We start from the raw sequence: 20,195 nt of genomic DNA on the forward strand, positions 1-20,195 counted from the left end.
TACAGCCACTGAGTCCACAGCCCAAATGGATTTGCTATGCAAGTTCTGTCCCTGCCTAAACAGTTAACTTCTTCAGAACCTCTATTCATGCGCTAAAGAGACAGGATACCCGTTCCCTACCTTGAGGAACTAGGGGGCTGAGGGACTGAAATTGCAGCTTTGAAGATTTACAGGCCCTTTTCTTAGACGTTCATTCTGAACGGCGGGTGGAGCTGCAGCAAGCGTTTACGAGCAACATGGTGTTTGATTCATTGTTGTTGTTGTCGGACGTGCAGCTGGACAATCACTCAGACCTTCTTTGCCACGTCAGGCCATATTTAGTTGCACATCAAAACAAACCTTTCTCACAAGACCTGTGGCAGTGTCAGGTGACAGTGGTGCAAAAGATTATTATTATTTTTTTTTTTTTTTAATCATCCGTTGTGATCCGGGAGCAGAGACAGGAATTACCCATGCCAGATTTGCGGTACCGTTTCACAGTGGCAACAAAGACATAGTTTGCATTTTGAAATACTCGGACAGTGGCATAAAAAGGGCACCCGATGCCCAGGCAGTGGACTTCTGTGTTTTATTTTTTTCCTTTTCTTTTTCCAGAAGCTGTGCTTCAGTAAGTTTGATGCATAGCAGTATTACTTTTTTTTCACCACTTTAATGGTGTTGGTGTCTGATGCAGACTCGTCCAAAACCTCATATAGTTTGGTTTCCCCAGAAAATAAATGTATATACCTCGTCAGTCATTTCAACATTTTTCAAAATTCTAATCTACAAGTGATTTGCCCCTTTTTGAAAAAAAGATTCAACCCATGGGAATAGGCTGTAATAGTCACACACCCATGTGACCTGTTTTGACCAATTGGGATATTTAAAAGACCCATTTTACAATGTTTAAATATTCAACACCCAAGTATCTTTTACATTACATGTCCAAACAACCTTGGTTGTATCTCCCCGGATTAGAAAAAAAAAGTGTCGAGGGGGAGGGGGGGTGAGGGAAGAAAAAGATCTAATCCTCTTGCCTGCCCTTTTCAGCCGCCAAACAAAATAAATTAACCAGACAGGATTCAGATTAAAAAAAAAAAAAAAAAAAAAAAAGATTTAATGACCTCAGGCAAAAGGGACTTCTACTGATGCAATTTGTTTGTTTGTTTGTAACCCAGCAAAAATCAAACTGCACTAATCGCTCAACATCATGTTGAATTGGGCACTCTCGAGCTGAATGACGCTAATTAAAGCAGTCCTGTTTTTAAGATGCTATCTGCTCTGTTTTCCTATATAACTGTAAAACGTTCTTCATATAAAAGGAAAACCTCTGGGTGCTTGGGAGTAATAACATGAATGCAAGTGAAGCCACATTCTGTAATGAAGATATACAGCACTTTGTGTAAGAAAGGATAAGATATTGCATTGCCATGTTGAATTTGCATTGCTGGAAGAAGATAAAATAATATAATAAGAGAAGATTATGAGCCTGTTAGGGGAGTTGTATGTGACAATTAAACAGACAATGTGGTGTTGTAGTGACAGGTCATTTCACAAGGTCAGTTCATCTCATAGTATACTTTCTACCATATAACCCCCTTTATCCAAAAAACATGATACTATTTCTTATAAAATGAATATACATGAATCTTTAAAGTAAAAAATAAGGTGCAAATCCCCACGTTTCAGAGTGAAGTACATTTTTTGGAGTAAGAAAGAAAAAAAAAAAACACGTTTTTCAAACTAACAAGAAATTAAATGAGCAGTCTTGTTTGTTTGTTTGTCACAACAGAGCCCTCAGTCCAGAAAAGTGAGGTCGACAATGTACTACAGTACTGAGCACCCCAAGAATAGAGATACATTGTGGCTAACATCATGCTAACCTTTGTCTAGCACAATGGTTCTCATAGCTGAGCCGTGCCAGAGGGCTAATCTGTGCCTGCGAGACCAGTGTTGGTCTGTAACAGTAGCAGACATGGTCTGTTATAGGACTGAGCTATGAAGAGAGGCTGAAAAAACTCAATCCATTTAGCCTGGAACAATTAGAGGGGACATGATTGCTGTTTGCGGTACAGAAACCAGGACCATAGGACACAGATGTAAATTAAGTAGAGATACTGTAGACTTAGGACAGCGGGAAAGAGACACTTCTTCACACAGAGAGCGGCGAGGGTATTTAATGGGCTACCTAGTCGTGTTGGTGAGGCAGACTCACTTGACTCCTTTAAGACCCAATTTGACAAACTTCTGGGATCAATCAGCTACTAGGAACCGAGTGAGGTTAGAACTTACGTTCATGCTGACGTAATAGTAGGGGGAACTAAAATTAATACAATCCACTACCCTGTGCTATCAAACTGCACCATTTGATACATCTAGACAGGAATAAGTTCTGTATTTAAATTACCATGCCCTTGGGAGCTCAGATAATCAACCTCATAACTTTTTTTACTGACTTTATTTGTGCTGACAGAGTTTGTGTAGCTAAAAGTGAAGTTAACAAGCAGAGGCGTGTCAAAGCACCAAAGAAGATGCGACTTAATTAATCACCAGCCATGGCCAGCCACTTTCGCAAACGTGTTTCTGCGATTTAATTGTTCATAACTACTTGTCACAAACTGCCATCCCAACAGTGGTCAACCTCCAGCCATCATTCATATTTTATGGCATATTGATTCTCGTTTCCTCATTATGGCCTTCAGGGTGGGACCGCAGGATTCACAGCTCCAAGGCTCCCTGAAAGCTTATCTCAAGGGGTGTGTACAGCCAGCACACTGACAGAGGCTACTGAAACAACCAGCTCACTGTGCTAAATGCCCTGTGGCTGATTTGCTGGTCTGCTGTCCTGCGCCAAAGCTTCAGGATTGAGCAGCCAACTCTTATCCCCCACGGTGGTTTTATACCTCAACAAGTGTCCTTCTGGGTTTTAAACTTTTGTTCATTGTCTTGATTCCCATCATAGAAGACTACTATGAATTTCAAAATCACTGAAAGACAGTACAGGCTGTTTCAATTACATCTTGCTACAATGTGCATATGGTTAAGCCCATAAGTACTGGTATACAGTTGGTTCAGTATTACTGTAACTAAAGTACAGTAGAAAAATTACAATTAATCAAATACAGATGATTAATAATACACTTAGTAATGAAAAGTGTTGATCGTAAGAAGTGATAGAAAGGCTGATAAGCCTCAATTTTTCCATTCTATTCAGATAAATTCAAACAAATAGGAGTCGATACTTATGAGCACCACTATGCGTGTGATACAATTGAAACAGCCTCCACTATCTGGTTTTGCGTATGATTTTGAAATTCAAATGCGAAAAAAAAAAACAAAGAATTCTGGGGTGCTGTTAGATAAAGCTGTTCCAAAAAATTCCACAAACAGAATAGCCCTCCATGTCAGGGAGCTGGGAATCAGTGTATGACCAGGTTTTTGCATGAAGCCCTAACCAACTTACTTTTGCATGAAGCGCTTCCAACCCAGTCATTAACATGCCGAAACCCTCTCTCCTTGCCAGGTGCAGCCATGCTCTAGTTTTCTTGAGAAATACCTGGATCGCCTCCAGATTTAGGCTGCTGCTCAGCAGCTGTTTCGGCTTTCAAAGCCTAAAGTTAGTACAATTAATTACAGTAACCTGATTAGCATTCATTTAATCTTATGCAAATATTTAGCTGTCTGTAGGTAAATCCCAGTTTCTATGCATCCACAAGGATTTTTCTTTTTTCAATCTTTATTTGTGTTTTCAACACTACCAGCCTGTTGTAATTAAAAGCTCTGCATGCCCTCAAAGTGATTACTGTGCAGCTGCTGTACCTTAGTCCAATGTATTTAGCATTAGACTGGACTTTTTCAACGTATCAGCATTGTGTGTTGATACTAACATGTGTAAAGAGGAAATGTTCCATCTACCAGTGTCTGTGTAATATCTGATGATGGTCTGCCTCATCTTCTTTCTAAAGTGGATCTGCTCCATTGACCTGCACCAATCTCAATGTGCTTGCTCAACTGTGACTTGCCTTTTACCCCACATTACAAACGAGATCTTCATCAAGAATTCTACAGCTATGTTTAAAGTAAAACAACTATCGATCCCAGCACCAGCATTTCTCAACTGAAATTGACTGTGCTTTCCCTAAGGAAATATGTTATATAATGTTACATAATCACACTGATGCTGCTTATTGTACATAAAGAACAGAAAAACGTCCCCCTGTCAGCATGTTAAGTCAAAAGCCCTGAGAGCTTATCAATTGGTAAACAAAATCATTTTCCTGTTTTCCACATGCATAATAGATTTGCTGTGAAGAACGTTTTTTGTTGTTGTTGTTTAAAACAGCCACTGTTCCATTTTCATTGAAAAACTTCAGCTCGCTCACACAACCAATAACTTCACAAGATACACAGAATAGAATAATAATTTAACACTGCCACCTAGTGGCCCAACTGATGCTAGCACACTTTCTGCTTCTACAGCCTCTCAAAGACTCATTGAATGCTCCCTTTTTTTTTCAAAGCAAGTAAGCCTGTAAGTAGGGTAACTAGTGATACAGTTAATCCTTTAATGAATGTATTCACACATACAAGAACGGTTCAGATGAGATCTACATACCTGTACAAAACACACCGGCAGCCTTTCTTAATTCCCAGTTTAACTAGAATCCACTATGGCGGGTTTAAATGAAAACTCGAAAGGCACTCCAAAGCTCAAGTTGCATCAGACAGTCAGTAGACCTAAATCTAACACTGAGGGATGTGCTTTACTGGAGAGGAGGGGAGACAGAAGCTCTGGGAGCAATATGGAAGTATCCCTCTTTTTGTGAAAAGCAGCCACTTTAAGGTAATGGACAGGCCTACCCTAATTTTAGAATGATACGGTACACACGTACATTTTTATAAAAGGAGACTAGCATCAGAATGCAGTTCTTTGTACACAGATCATGTTAATTCAAGTCCCATTACACTCCAGTGCATTTACGGTTTTAAAATTGCAGGGTTTTTTTGTTTTTTTATTTTTTTTTAAAGCAGCTGATGAATAATTGGTCAAAGCAAGCAACTAACTAAAAATAAACATTTCATTTTTGTTGGCAGATTCTCTATAATCATTTTTTTTTTATTTTTTTGCACCAGGGTGCTCTTTCTTAAAAGCCTTTAGCCTTAAAAGAAAAAAAATGCTTCTACCACTATAATAAATAATAATAATAATAATAATAATAATAATAATAATAATAATAAAGTTCACTGCGCATCTATTTTTAGGCTGAGAAGTGGCTGTCTCCATGGCGACACTTACAATAGCCTTGCTGCACTGTTAAACAGCAATTATGTTGAACAGTAAAACCCACTGAGGAGTACATGCGCACTCTTTGATCTCTGTTTCGCAGATATTGTTTTCTTAAATATTTATTTCACACTTTACTGTTTCTCCAAAGATGCATAGATGCACACTGAAATTGATCTCGTAAAAGATTATCACATCCTTCACTGCCTGGAATCAAATATATTCAATAACAGTTCCCCTGTTTTTATGATGTTTGCAGTACAGGGAAATTAGATTCCCATTACATAGCATTTCATGTTTTCCATTTTAGTTACCAAATGCAGGTGAACCAAGTGTGAAGAGCCAACACAATAACTCCTGTTCATTTTTACCAATCTGTACTGCCATCTCTTCAGAGATCTCCCATTTTCAATTTAGTAATAGGAACAGGGTGTTTGAGAAGCAGATCTTCAGAAATCTCAAGTTTGCCGTTTTCAGTGTTTCACAGTCCCTTTTTGTGGTGCCCTGACGTGGAATACGGCAGTGAAATATTTTCAAGGCGTGATCAGCAAATTTGTTTCATGTCTAGATTCAGTGTAACATTAGAGTAACTACCTTGAAAAGCACAGATACAGTCTTCCTTTTATCTTCCAGCTGATCACTTCTGCAGTTCAGTTCTTCAAATTAACCACAACCACCTAATCCACAGTAGCCAGCTGCAACTAATTGCAAGCTTTTGAACTGAGAGCCAGTCAATTTTAAGGATTTATTTAATAAAAGAGGAATACGAAGATCAATCGCAGAATGATTTTTTTTAATGTCTAGCAAAGCACCTGTGTTAGTGCCAGTGAAAGCCTGTATCTGTGTAATGTGACCGACCTTGTATAGACTAACAAGCTTCGTTACAAATGTAATTTTAACCTTGCAGTTTTTAATACCGTCTTACGTTTATAATAAATGTGTATGCACGTTATAAATGACAAGACAAAATAAGCTGTTTTTATTCTTTGTGCAAAGCATCGTCCACACTGCCAATATTGTTTCCACAGTATAAAGGTCTGTCTTAAAACTAGGTATAAAATGTATGTGTCACAGAATGTTAGACCAATAAACAGTCACTTAGTCACAAATACAACCATCACTAATTACAGGTACAGTACATGTCAAAAGCAGTTCTTAACACTAGCATCACTGTCAACTGTCTTCGTCTTAAACGTCTACCAAATGAGTATCACTTTTCATGAGAATGTTTTTATCCCATATTCTCTGTAATCTACATAGGAATTCCCCTCACAAACCAATATATGATATAAACCAATATATGATATAAACCATATTGTTTGGATGGCATGGAGTACAGATTACACAAGGGCAGCAGTGCTCTTGTTAAAACTTCCAGGGCTTTATATGTTGCCAGTTGAAACTTAAAAATAGAACTTTATCATGATCCCACCACACTGCCACGTTCAATGTCAGCTGCTATGAACGGTAACATCCGTTATTATAAATTCAAAAGATCGTTGGAAATCTGCAAACCCTATCATGAATTACTGCGTGGAAAATGTGTCAAGAGAAGAATCAGAATTATTTGCATCTTTAAATACGACTCCTTCAAACAGCATTTCCTCCTATTAGAAAAATAAACTGAATGGCAAAGCAGTTACAGCTGACATCTAAGAGTAGCTCCAGCTAATAGTACACTAACGATAATATGGAGCATGGAGACCATGGGCTGGACCTACCACTACATCTATCAGCATGCCATGTGGGTTGGCTGGAGATAACCTGGTTCCAAAGAGTACCTTACACAAACTCAGTTAATCTGAACTTAATTACAAGCTATTATCTATGATTCATTAGTATGTCAGAGGTGACGCAGCAACTGGAGTTCAAAGTAAGCAGCAAAGATGAAAAGCTTTGTATTCCAGGCAATATATACTAAAAGTAGGTAATAGTTTATTCCTCTAATGGCTGGTTTCATAACTAGTGTTGCTGCTAAATCGGGGTATGTGAAACCAACCTTAATAGGACTACAGACACAGACTAAACAGGATCCCTGCAACTACGCAAGCTTTTGAAAAAGGTTCCGGAACATTTGTGAACCTTTTTCTTCTGTTTGGCATAGGCTAGCATACTGAACTGGTAGAGTATGGTAACTACATTCAGCTACTTGAACTCCACCCAGGTTCTGGTTTCATCTTTTGACTACACAGCTGGTACGATCTGGAGCTGAAGGACTGTTACTCTACGTTGTACCAGAGGTGTGTTATTAAAGTCACTTTGTATCTGCATGTTAATGAGATCTTTCTTAATTGCAGAACGCATGCAACCGATTCATAGCTCAATATAAGCAGGCAGCTGATTACCTGATTTCCCCTAAGAGATAGTTTCCCCACTTACTTTGTTGTCAATGTGTTTTCCTAATCAAACATTCTGAATGAGATGTAAAAATGTCCCGGTTGTCCTTCCTCTCCCTCCCCCATAAAACTACAGTATATCATGTTTAAGAGGACGGAATGGTTACTCACATAAGATATCCACCAAATTGCATTGCTCTCAATACTTTTTTTTTTTCCACAGGATCTCTTTGAACTGGTGATGTGACTTTTTAAGTGAACTCTGGAAACTGTGTAAATGGCAGTTTAATGTGTAGTTGGATGAGACTTTGAATGTAGTTCCTGTTGAGTTTGAGGATAATAAAAGACCCTGTTATGCAACTGTACTTTAAAATCGTACTGTGTCCCAGACAAACTCCAAAACAAGTTTGGGTTTAACAACATCTTGCCTGGCTGAATTTCTCGCTTTAATTCAGAATGTTCTCACGTCGCTAACCCCCTAGTAAGATGCTGTTGTATCTCAGCAGATTAATCCTGTGAAAACTTTAAAAACACACAATGGGAGGCATATTAAAATGTTGTTTACTTGCTAGCTATTGATTAAAATACTCATCAGTATTGGAGAAGTGAAGTAGCAGGATTCACAGCTCCTACAATGCCAACCACCTGTCCAAATAAGAGTGCAAACTAACACACACACACACACACACAAAGCCTTTCCCATGCATTGCCTCTTATTTATAAACTAATGTGCGCTCACCCTGTGTAGAACAGGGTTGACAGAGTACCTCACATTTACTCCCCATCAAATCCTATAGTGTACGGTGTACTGCAAGTAAAACTGATTTAACCAATCTCATTGGCAAAAAAAATTGTACCAGATGTCCATAAAAAAAAATAACTCTGAACATCTCTTTACTCTTTAGATAGGTGTGGCTGAGTGACAGCTCTCTGCTTGCTCACCACGTGTTGTCCACATGCAGCTTGGGCTGGCATGCGCTGATGCCTTATGTGACCTACCATGTCGTCTAATTAAATGAGTTATTCTTGGAGTCGCTCGGTTCAGTGCCTGGATGCACAGTCCTGCTCTGTGACTGATCTGAGATGATGAAGGTGCTCCAGGCTTCTCAAAGCAGGAACGTCCCTTGTTGGGTCAGGGACTGTGGCTGTCCTTTACATTAGCGACGCCTACCGTCAGACTGGATTGTTACATATCTAAAAAGGTTAGGCTTTCCTGGTGAAGCTAAGCTCACATAAATGTTTTCTCTTCTGTACACCAGTAGTCAAACTGCCTGGCAAGGCAGAGCTATGGAGGACTTTCTATAACCTGGTATGATATCTGATATCATTTTAATCTAATAAAAAAAAAAAAAAAAAAAAGTTTCCTTAAACATATGATATAGTGAATGGAAGTGAACAACTGGTAAGATGTATGAAATTTTTTAAATAAGCCCTTTCATTTCCAGCTATTTCATTAGGAATAAATTTAAGAGAGGGGTGGAGGGAAAGAAGCAGACTGAGACGAGAGAGGAAACTGCAAAGAAAGAAAAGCAGACTAAATATGTTTTTCTACAGAACTCAGTAATTCTCGCCGTGCCTACAGATCTCACCAGGCAGTACACCAGAGGGCACACACTCGAATGCCACCACAGTGATGAGAGAGACAGCCGACAAAGCAGAGAAGCAGCTTGGGGCCGAGAGACACAGCTACTGGGTCACACATCATTGTAGTAGGGGAAAGAAAGAAAGAAAATATTTTTTATTTAAATACAGTATATATTTTATGCAACATTCAGCTGGTTTACTGGTATATACATACAGCACCAAAGACAGTTATGGGAGCTCATGTGTCTGGTAGTGTGTTCAGCCAGTGTGACAGTGACTGCAGTAACCTGAGCCATGACAACACACCTGTTGCTCAGGCAAACATTTCATCAGACAAACCCCATCCCCGGGGAGGAATCAAGTTCAACAAGAGAGCCCCACGGCACCAATTAGGCTGCTCTGTGCAGTGTGGCCTCTGTAGTTCAGTTCAAAGGCTCTGCACAACTTTGAAAGTCACTGTCAGATCCTGCCATGAATCCAGCACCTCTGCTCATGAAAGGTGTTTGTTTAAAACAACAGTGTTGTTGCTTCTGTGTGCCCAGCACAGCTGTTCAAAGCTTTCTCCCTGGGTCATATTTTAGTAAATGATACTACACAGGGGTTGGGGTAAAAAAATTAGAAGACCTCTCCATTGCACTGTCAATAGAATAAAGGATACATGACCATTCTTTAATAACTGCCACCTCTAGCTGTAGTTTATAGGGAATAATTGAGAGGCACACTCTTGGACTGAAGCTCTGGTCACTTTTTTTTGATGTAATATGAAGAGACGGGGATTACAATACTTGGGTTGACAGGGGCACTGGGTATGAGCTTCACCTCATGGTTCTTCAACCGCGCCTCAGTCCTGACCTGAACACTCTTGCCACTTAGCATTGAGTTTCTTAAGCAGAGAATGACAATGTTACCTAATTGCATTGTGGTTTTGTGATGCAGACTAATGGGGTTCAAGTTGAAACCAACCTACTAATCTGATTTGCGAGTTAAGATGAATTCTAACCCAGGCTTCCAAAGGAAAGGCTCAAAAGGTTACTTCTGCTGTAGAGGAGACTCCATTCTCCAGCACTGTCAATACAGCACCTTTCAACAGCACCACATTTTCCACACACAAAAAGAAAACTTACATAGTAAAAACCACTGTGTAAAAATAATTTTTTTTACCAAAACATATATTTATAATTGTGTCGCTTGGCTCCCTTTACAAATTCACAGCTCCGGGAAAAATGGCAAAGAAGTCTGTTTGGGTTTAATTAAAAAGTGACTATGAGCATGGCTGGCACCATTTAGAAAGTTCATTTTGTTTTTTAATATGAGCTTGGTAAAGTGTATACCGGCTATTCTATTGGTGCTTCTGTTACAGGAGATGTTAGGCTTTGCTTTTGTTTTCAGGTAAAGGCTGTCAAATTTCTTGTTTTTCTTTTTTTGTTGTTGTTGTTGCTAAAGTTACTTTGGTTAAACTTTGGAAATTTCTCCCACCTTTTCCCTCCATCCACCCCCATATTTCACACCCTTAACCCACTCTGGAGCACCCACCATTAACAGACACAATAGGGAGTGGATATCCCTCCATAACTGATACAGAAATGCCACAACATACAATTCCTTATTAGTACACTGAAGAGGGTCTAGCCAAAAAGTGTGTCAACTAGACTTCGTTTCTTAGTCTTACCTTAGAGCTCTAATTGAACGCAATGGATTAGACCTTTCAGTAGACTTTCCACCTCTATTGCAGATTTATGTCATTTCCATCTGGCTCCTTGGCAGAGATGTGCAAAGAGTTCTCAGCCAAGTTCTTAAGAGTGAACAAGGATCAGGCTCACAACTGACATGTACCAGCACCTTTTCTGCCAGTCACCCGGAAAGGCTCAGAACGGAAAATGTCATGAAGAGCTCATTGGCAGTGCCACAGCAAAAGGCTGCCTATGCCCTCCCCGTCATTATAAACGACATGCAAGTGTCACAACTGTAACTGAAATACTGAGAAGTAAATAAAGACAGCAGAACACCGAGGGTCAGCACCTCACACAACACGTTGCACAAAACTCCAGCCCAACTCGAACTTCAAAGTCCTAGGAAACATTCTGACACTGAAATGTGTACGTCTCAAAACAAGAGCTGGAAATATATATATATATATATAGATATATATTATGATATTAAAATATAAAAATACGTGCAGTAGATGTCCTCAGCTAAAATGAGTGTTTAAATTGTTCTGGAGGGATAAATGACCATTTATCAATGATTCTTTCTAAAGTCCTGTAGAGAGGACAGTTTTTCCACGGGATTCAAAAATCATCACATAAACAGGTGGCCTCGTAATTTTTACAGACATCGGTAAATATAATCCAGTGGAAATTGTCAATTTCTTTTTATCTCAGATCATTTTCTCAGAGGTCCTTTTTTTTTGTCATTATTTTGACAGAATTGATATAAGCAGCCTATACAATAAATCATAATGGAATAATAAAATTGGTATGATCTGTCCTGAGATTCTGCAGCTCAGTAAAACACTACGATTGGGCAAATCCAAACTGGTGACAGACAAAAAAACAAAACAGAATTACAGATTCTTAAGAAAAATGTATGCTTTGAACGAAGAATTTGAAGATATGTATGGAGATGATTACGATCGCGAAAATGATTATTTGACGTAGTCTAGGTGCCAGTAGCCTTTGGTAAGGAAGATACAACAAAATGAAAAGGTACTCAGTTGATATGCTTCATTCTTCCTCCACCTTGTACGAGCTATTTACATCCAGTTCACTGTTCACGAAACATGAACAAAAATGCCCACTCTGTTCACAACATCACATTTCATTTTGAATTTACAGGCTTTTCTTGATGAAAACTAGTCCACGCTTGGTATGTGACGAATCATCCTCTGCTTTTGGCCAACTCTAAGGACACCTGATTTTTTAGTCCTGTGCGAATCATGCTATAGAATATGTATAATAAATCAACTAGACATGTGAGGGACAACAGATTTCCATATGAGAATAGTGTAGGCGTTTCCAATTGAGTGTTCACTGCAATTGCAGATTGTTACTCAAAGATTTCTTTCTTTTAACAAGGAGAACTCAGTAAATGTATTCTGAATTGTCTGCTTGTTATCTCTCCAGGGGCTTCAAAGGCTAAAAATACCTTGCAAACCGATTATTATAAGTGAAAGGTCTTTAAATAGTCTTTAAATGATTTGACAAGATTGCGAAAACTGCTTTTATTATTAACTACCCAGGTATCAATTCCCTGCCTGGTGCTCAATTAACAAACTTTTAATGCCACAGAAAAACATCAAAAAAAGACACATGCAAAATGGTTTTAAATCTATTACATTCAATGCTTCAAATGATCTATTTGAGTCTGGGATTTAAACAGGAAACTTTGCAAATCAGTCCTCGAAACAGTTTTTTGACGTCTGGTTTGCCTGTTAGTTCAAAGGACTGAAGACCCTGCTGCTAATCTTAATCTATCCAGCCCACTAATATGTGCCAGACCGCGGTTTGTGTTCAACCAACTTTACCCATACAACACTTCTGTTCTACCATTCACTAATACCTTTAAACTAACTGAAAGTAGGAGCTATATGCCGTCATTAAACTAAATGTGTACAGGCAGCTACAATTCGAAGTTTGGGATTCTTGCATTTAACTATGTGGAGGTATTGTTACTACTTACGTAGCTTTCAATGAAACAACTTTTAATACCAATATTAAATACAAGTAATTTTGCCCCATCTGCTCCAATTCTGTCATGTGCTTAGCACTTTTTGAAAAACCCTGATATACATACCAAACAATAACGTCCAAGTACAGACTGGCTAAAATGTCAATTGGCCACTTTGAACTGAACGAAACTTGGCAAGTGGATGCACCAAATGATGGGACAGAAAATCAACTTGAGCCACAGTGAGATCTACAGCCCACAGCTAAAAGTGTTTTTGCAATAAAGGCTTAAAATGACCACCGTTTATATAACATTTATATCTTCCCAGATGGTGTCCTTCAATTTTCCATTGCAGAAACAGCAAGTAGTACATTTTACAATCACTATGCATAAAGTGAATAACGAGACTAGAAAAATCTCTATTCTATAAATGAGATTCTAACACACATACTTAATCCTGGGGAAAGAAAACCAGGCAAACGTATTAAAAGTACAAAGACTAAAAAATGTTTTTAAATTTATTTCCTTCTTCCTCGTTACTTGGTCTTCCTTTGATAAACATCTTTATCTAAATACCCTTTAAGCATTAGTAAATATGTCAGTGCTGTCGCTGGGGATTATTCTGCATTCTGCTGCAGAAACCTCCATCTGTAACACTGACATTTCACACACGTCTCTGCTGGAAGCTGCAGGAGAGGATTAGAACACGCAGGCAGAGCTTGCTTGCAAATGCTGGCAACGGCTATGGCACTGCCATTAAAACTTCTATGTTTGATGAGTTATTTTCTCTCATAAGTGTGGAAGTAGAGAGTGTGGGAATATTTTTAATTAATGCACCGGGTGGGCATGAAAAGAAAACCGTGATCACCTTCTTCCACAGTCTTTTAACCACTGAGTGGTATTGTTTTTGTTTGTTTGTTTGTTTTTTTAAGTTACAGTGCAATGGTAACAAATACACTTACAAAAAATGAATGCCTGATCTCCTGCCAGCTTCTTCAGTTCATATTGAAATTCAAGTGTCCATTAATTCAATTATACATTCAACATTCCTAAGAACATCTGTTCATGACAGTGCTGCCTCTGCTCATGAGGACATCATGATCCCTTTGGGGTTTAGTATTAAGAAGTGTGGAATGTATCATTATGTAACGTTTACTTCATATGAATTCAACCGCAGTTATGAAGTAGTTACTTAGTAATTACATTGTTATTAAAGTAACTTAACAAATAAACTGATCTGCTTTCCGCACAGAACTAACCACTCAGCTACTCAAAACCGTTACCTTCCACACTGCATCCCAGCACACTTCTGAGCTACTCAAAACCATATCTTCCACAATGCAGCCCAGGACTCTAACCACTGAGCTACTCAAACCACTACCTTGCACACTGCTGCCCCCTCCCCATCACCAGTCCAGTCCTCTCATCATATCATGCCTTGTTTTCCCAGAGTATCAACAGTAACAGTAATAGGCTCAAGTTTCTTACCATCATTGATCTGCCCCCCTTCTCTCTTCAGCATCTGGACAGCACCCACATACTTCTTGAGCTGGACTTTCAGAACCGCGTTCTCCCTATGAGATAAGTAACACTTTGTGAGTGATCAGTACATACATTTACCTTTTAATACATTATACAAGTTGTAAACACTTCGGATGGAAACAAACAGGCAGACTGAAAAAAGCCTGAGTGCTTCGCCATTGCGAGTCTGGAAAATTAACAAGACGAACCAGAACTGTATTTGAAATCACATGGCCCAGCTTCAACATCTTTGTCGGGATGGCAGCACAGAAAACAGCACCTCTTCTGAAGAACTGCTATCTGATCAAGCAACCAGTATCAAGATTGACAAGTGGCTACAGAATTCAACAAGTACACTAAAATATAAAGCAAACATTGCATAATAATAAGAATTATCCAAATAGCATACTGGATCAACAATGACTCGAGTGTAAGTACAGACTGGAGTCACAACTAATAGCAGGTGCATGGTTCCAGGCAACGGCAACTTCAAGCAATCCAGTCCTGAATGTGCTGTGGGGAGCACTAATCATTTTTCAGATTTACACCTTGGAGAGTATCTGTATTCTAATTTGTATATATATGAACATAAATATGTACCCTAGCACTTATGAACGGGTGGAGAGGCACCATCTACATACAGAATGCTTTCAATTTGTTATGTGGCACAATATAACTAATTGTCATCTGTTTACAATGTTCTGTTATGGTGTGCATTCAACTTCTTCAGAAGGCACACATTTATATTCTTGCTCTGCAGCAATTCGATCACTCGACAAAGCACATTGCTCTCCAGACTGAGAATTATCATCACCAGTTAATTGTTACAGGACTACAAGACCAGCATACACGATCGGACAAGCCAGAGAAATGCATATCAGAGCAAAATAACACAGAACTACTCAGAATGACCGGAAACACCATGAAACAGTAAGCGATACAGTGCCACGCATTAGGGATGCACTGTATCTGGGTACCAAAACCAAACAGGGATGAGTGTCATTTGTTTTCTCTCAGGATCAAGGAGCCTATTTAAATTATTACAGTAACTTTGTCCTCCAACTAATAATAACTTACTACTAATCTACTACTGCAAAACTCTACATGCACTTAACTGAAAAAACTATTTAATTTACTATATTTATATACAAAGTCTTACTACTAATGTAAATATGGGGTAAAGGATACACTAAAGAAAAATGTATTGCATTTAACTTAAAATTATATTTTTTTAAATTGCACAAATATGAACAAGACCGTGTCTGTAAGTAACATCTAAATGAACAGCAAGTGAAAAAAATTAACAAAACGCCCAGACACAATCTAGTCAAACAATCCCTAACTTATGGCCTATAAATCACAAGCCTGAAATGAATCACAATTGAATGGTTCTCAAGATATAGCTCTAAAACATATTAGTGCATAAATTAGGTTATTTCATTCCACTGCAGCAATATGGACAAGTTGTTTGGTACATTGACTGAATTATAATGGGAAACTACCACAGCACAGCAGTATGCCTGAGGGAATGGTTGTTTGCTTTATATTTTCTGTTATTTAATTGTGAAGATGAGCTCACGACCCCCGGACGGTGCAGCCGTGTTCCTTCCCAGCATGCCCACAGAGCTCCTCCATCTCGAGCAGTGACACAGCTCGTTGCACGTACAGCTGTGTGCCTCACTCGCTGGTTTCTGGGCAACGCTGTTTAAAGGAAACTTGGAAATTAATCTGTATCTTCCTCATTCTGGCTCAATATTAAAGGATTTACTGGCAGGGTTAAATCCTGCATTCTCTTCTGCAGTTCAGTGGTTTTTGTCTCTTTGGTCCATGTTAGACGCCTACACAAAGGTTTTGACTGATTGCCTTTTTTTCTCTGTAACATCACACTTATCGACATGACTTTGCTGCTGTAGCTTTACCTCAAAATTCATGATTAAGGGACACATCTAGCAACAAGTGCAAAGGCTGAATTGAAACTTGCAAGGAATTGCTCAGGATAACAATGTACCTTCTCCCAATTGCAACTATGCTGTTTCTTGATAGTTTTATACCATTATAACAGTTTAATGACATTTAAGAAATGTATTCAGTTCATTTTGAGAATGATGACTTTCATATACCACAGTCTTCTGCAGCCACTGTCTTAAACAGTTAATTCCGACTGCACACCTTCAGTTGTTTCTTGGGATGTTTGCAATTCCTTAAAGATTAAGTAGCAAGTTTCTGAAAAGTATAGCATTATAAGTCCCCACATCTTGCCACAACTGTTTAAATAACATACATGTCATTTTTCTTTTCACAGTTAACAAGGACAGTTTTTACACTTAACTAAAGTCTGCTTCAACTCTCTTTTCAAAATGTCTGCTCTAGTGCACTGGGGTTTGAGATCTGTCCTCTAAATCACTGCAGGAAGAGTGGTCAAAAACAAAAAAAACATAAGTGCTCTGGCTTTTTGGTTCTGTATCACATCATGGATCGCTAATGCTGTAACAGTGTTACCCGTTTGACAATGTGGCCAATAATCCTTACTCTATCAGGGCACTAGAGCAAACATTTTGAAACAAGCTTTAAAACAGACTTTAAAGTTTTATGTGTAAAAAGTTGTCAGGAAGTTAACAATGGAAAGAAAAATTACAGGTAGTACCAGTAACATTACATTTTAGGGAACCCCGCTACGTACTCTAAGGGTGTTCACACTGAGTCTGTTTAGTGGGTTGGTCCACTCTCGGTACAGTTCAGTACGTTTGGTGTGACGTGTGAACAACACAGTCCACTTGGGAAATGAACCATACCGAGACCACCTAGAGGTTTCACTTGCTAAATGTCAATGTGAACAACTGCTGCACTTGGTCCTTTTGCACATAGGAAACAAACCATACAAGGTAACCTGGCTCGGAAGTAAACATTTTGCACGTAGTTTAGTTCATATTCTGAAGAAACAAGTAGAGCAAAAAACAAAAAATGTCTTTGAGGACTACACGAGGGTTAGCAAACATCCCATGAAAACCGGGATTGTCACAGTTTCAGCCTTAATTTGTTGTCCCCCTGTCGGACACAGTAAAATTGTTAATCGTCCCGGTTTTGCTATTGTATTTATTTTGTATTAAGTACAAATCTGCATCAGTGTGCTCTAGACGTTAATAGCAAAGTCATGTATTACGTTGTGCCATTCAAAAATAAAATAAATAATTATATGGATTATTTGTTTAATTATTCTCATTATGTGTATACCATTTAAAAAATTTTGTACACTGAACATGCTGACTAGATGACAATATAAAGAAAATAATGAGTTGTTATGATCTGCAATAAATTCACCCGATGTTTAATTTTTAAACTACTATTGTGTTACGCTGTTATTTTAAAGGCTTCAGACTTACTAAAGAGTCACTGAATTGAAGAAAGTAATTGTCGATTCCAAATTTTAAAAAAAGTCCCAGTTTTTTTTACTGTGGAAATATGGACAGTTGGACAAACTGACGCTCTGACGGAAATTTCGACAGACAACTGGACAAAACTCACAAAAATAGTAAAATATATTCAGTCTTTTCTTAAAATGACTTGTTTTAATGCTGACAGAAGGAGAACTGTGCCGAATTTGCGAAAACTCAATTTTTCTCCTACTTTAAGCATTCAATACAGGTAGGTCAATACACTGCTCCCCCAGCGCTTTCTTCCACAGCAATATGTACGAATCTAAAACATGCTATATTAAAACCGGAGCAACACATCAATAGCGGCCATCTTCCAATAAGCCTTGCAGGACACTGTAAACATCCGGTTCACACGCCATAGAAACGAGCCGAGTTCCCTCGAAATCTGTATTGTGAACACAAACAAACTCAGTCCTGAAAAAAACAGAAAGGGACCAAAAAAAAAAAAACAACTTAAGTTTCCATCCAAACGAACTCGGTCCAGGTAAGTGTGAACAGCAAGCACACTGATACATTGTTTCAAACGAAACAAACAAGATCGAGTGCGTTTGAAACTGACCCAGTGTGAATGCAGCCTAAGATGCACAATTTGAATTTAAATCAGTGTACTGTGCAGACAAGCTGCGGTCTAACTGTTCTCTCTATCTCTATCAACTGTAGGGACACTAATGGGAGGACACATGGGCTTTATTAATTTCAGTAGTCACCGCTGCTCTCTGCAGGATATTTAAGGCATATGTCTCATTGTTTATTGCGATGCACAGCATGGCCATCTTTTTGGTGCAGGCAGACGTTGTGCTGGAACAGATGATGAACTGCAAACCTCAAAACGATTGGGTTTAAAGAAGATGCACTACTTAAAGCAATTCAACTAAATGCATTTCTGTAATTTAGGTGCTGTGACTGCAAGCCCATTAATGATATTGGATGCGAGTCCCAACCTGATCACACATAATCACATTTTGAGGGGCTGCTGCGAGGGTACAGACGGCAGCTCAACCCTGGAAACACAGCAGGCACAGGTGCCCTCCAGTCTCCTACAGCAATGATACACAGGTAGCACTACCAAGCACAGGGTTCCATTCCCTCGTCAAGCTCCATAAAACACAAGCAGAGTGCTCCACTTACTGGCAGAAGTAATTGAAGGTGTGCTTGTTACTGTCCAATCAGCTTAATAAGGCAAATGTCCTGGGAACACGAAAACAATGCAACATTTTTTGTTAAGTAAACTCACATGCATGGTCTTTAAGGACCTTGGAAGATCCACACTACAGAAGCACTTAAAGGCCAGTAGTTTAATACAATACACTCACTATAATAATGCAGTACAATTAATTGAAATGACCAAGTTACTCACATACAGATCTATCAGGTTATAAATATTTGCAAGCATCATAACCATGAAACATTTTTAAACTATGGTGACCCTCACTTCATATTTCTTTTTTGAATACATTGGAACTGTAATGATTTCAAGCAATCTGTTTAAAAAGCAAAGACTGCCGTAGGGATAGATAATTCCTGCGGGAGCCGTTCTGTATCTTGGGATAATCGGCTCATTTTACACATCTGTCTCAACGAAGCCGCAGCTCTTATGAAGAGCATTCCTAAATTCAGCCACCTCGAATGAGGAAGTATTAGCAGAGCTGTGAAAACATCACCATGCCCTAAATCCAAAGTAAATATTTTATACCGTAACCCATAAGTGTGTTTAATATCATCAAAACCAGTCCCCTGATTATTCAAACTTCCAAAAAAATGTCCATTCAGGCAGCTTGATCAAATTCTAGAGGTTTACGGTTTAACTAGGCATTCAAACTTTAAAACTGAACATGCTGACTCTGTTTATCTTTAACCCCTAGTGGTACGCAAGGAATTGAGCACTTGTTCCAAAGTCGCCTTCTTAAAATACATTTGAGAGCGATTCAAGTAACACGAGGAAACTGACAATTTGCATGACCAGACCCAACCTGTTAGTAAATTTTAAACCTGTTTTGTGCACCTTACTGCTAAAAAATAAGAAAGCTAGCATTTTTTTTCTTTAAAATTTACAGTGACCAATTATTATTTTTACTTATTTTCCCCCAATTTGGAATGTCCAATTATCCCCACATAGCATAGACGTTCTGAAGGCGTGTGAGCGTCCTCTGATCTCACAAACCTAAAGCCAGAATCGCTTTTATGCCAAGCAATCCAGAGCAGAGGTGGGCGGGCTACCAATCCCAGAGAACTGAGATCAGCCCTGCTTTTTCTCCACTCTGAATGTGCTCTGTGTCTGGCCAGTAGGGTTCACTGTTGCGTGATGAGTAGAAGCAATCCCTGCCGGTTTCCCATCCCCCAGCCCAGTAGCGTCAAATGCAATGTGACGCCCCTTGGAGTCCCCAACAAAGT

General features: G+C 38.9%; 1 protein-coding gene across 4 annotated transcripts in view; it reads right to left on the bottom strand.

Moving 5' to 3' along the window:
• LOC121330990 (sorting nexin-29-like) overlaps nt 1–20,195 on the bottom strand; it is a 138,743-nt gene that overhangs the window by 95,343 nt on the left and 23,205 nt on the right. For all 4 annotated transcript variants that reach the window (XM_041278060.1, XM_041278062.1, XM_041278061.1 and 1 more), the window contains one exon: nt 14,338–14,423. In XM_041278060.1, coding sequence (XP_041133994.1) covers nt 14,338–14,423 — 86 coding nt within the window. The remainder of the gene's footprint in view (nt 1–14,337; nt 14,424–20,195) is intronic.

The sequence above is a fragment of the Polyodon spathula genome, chromosome 18 (genome assembly GCF_017654505.1).
Source record: "Polyodon spathula isolate WHYD16114869_AA chromosome 18, ASM1765450v1, whole genome shotgun sequence".
NCBI classification, from domain to species: Eukaryota; Metazoa; Chordata; class Actinopteri; order Acipenseriformes; family Polyodontidae; genus Polyodon; species Polyodon spathula.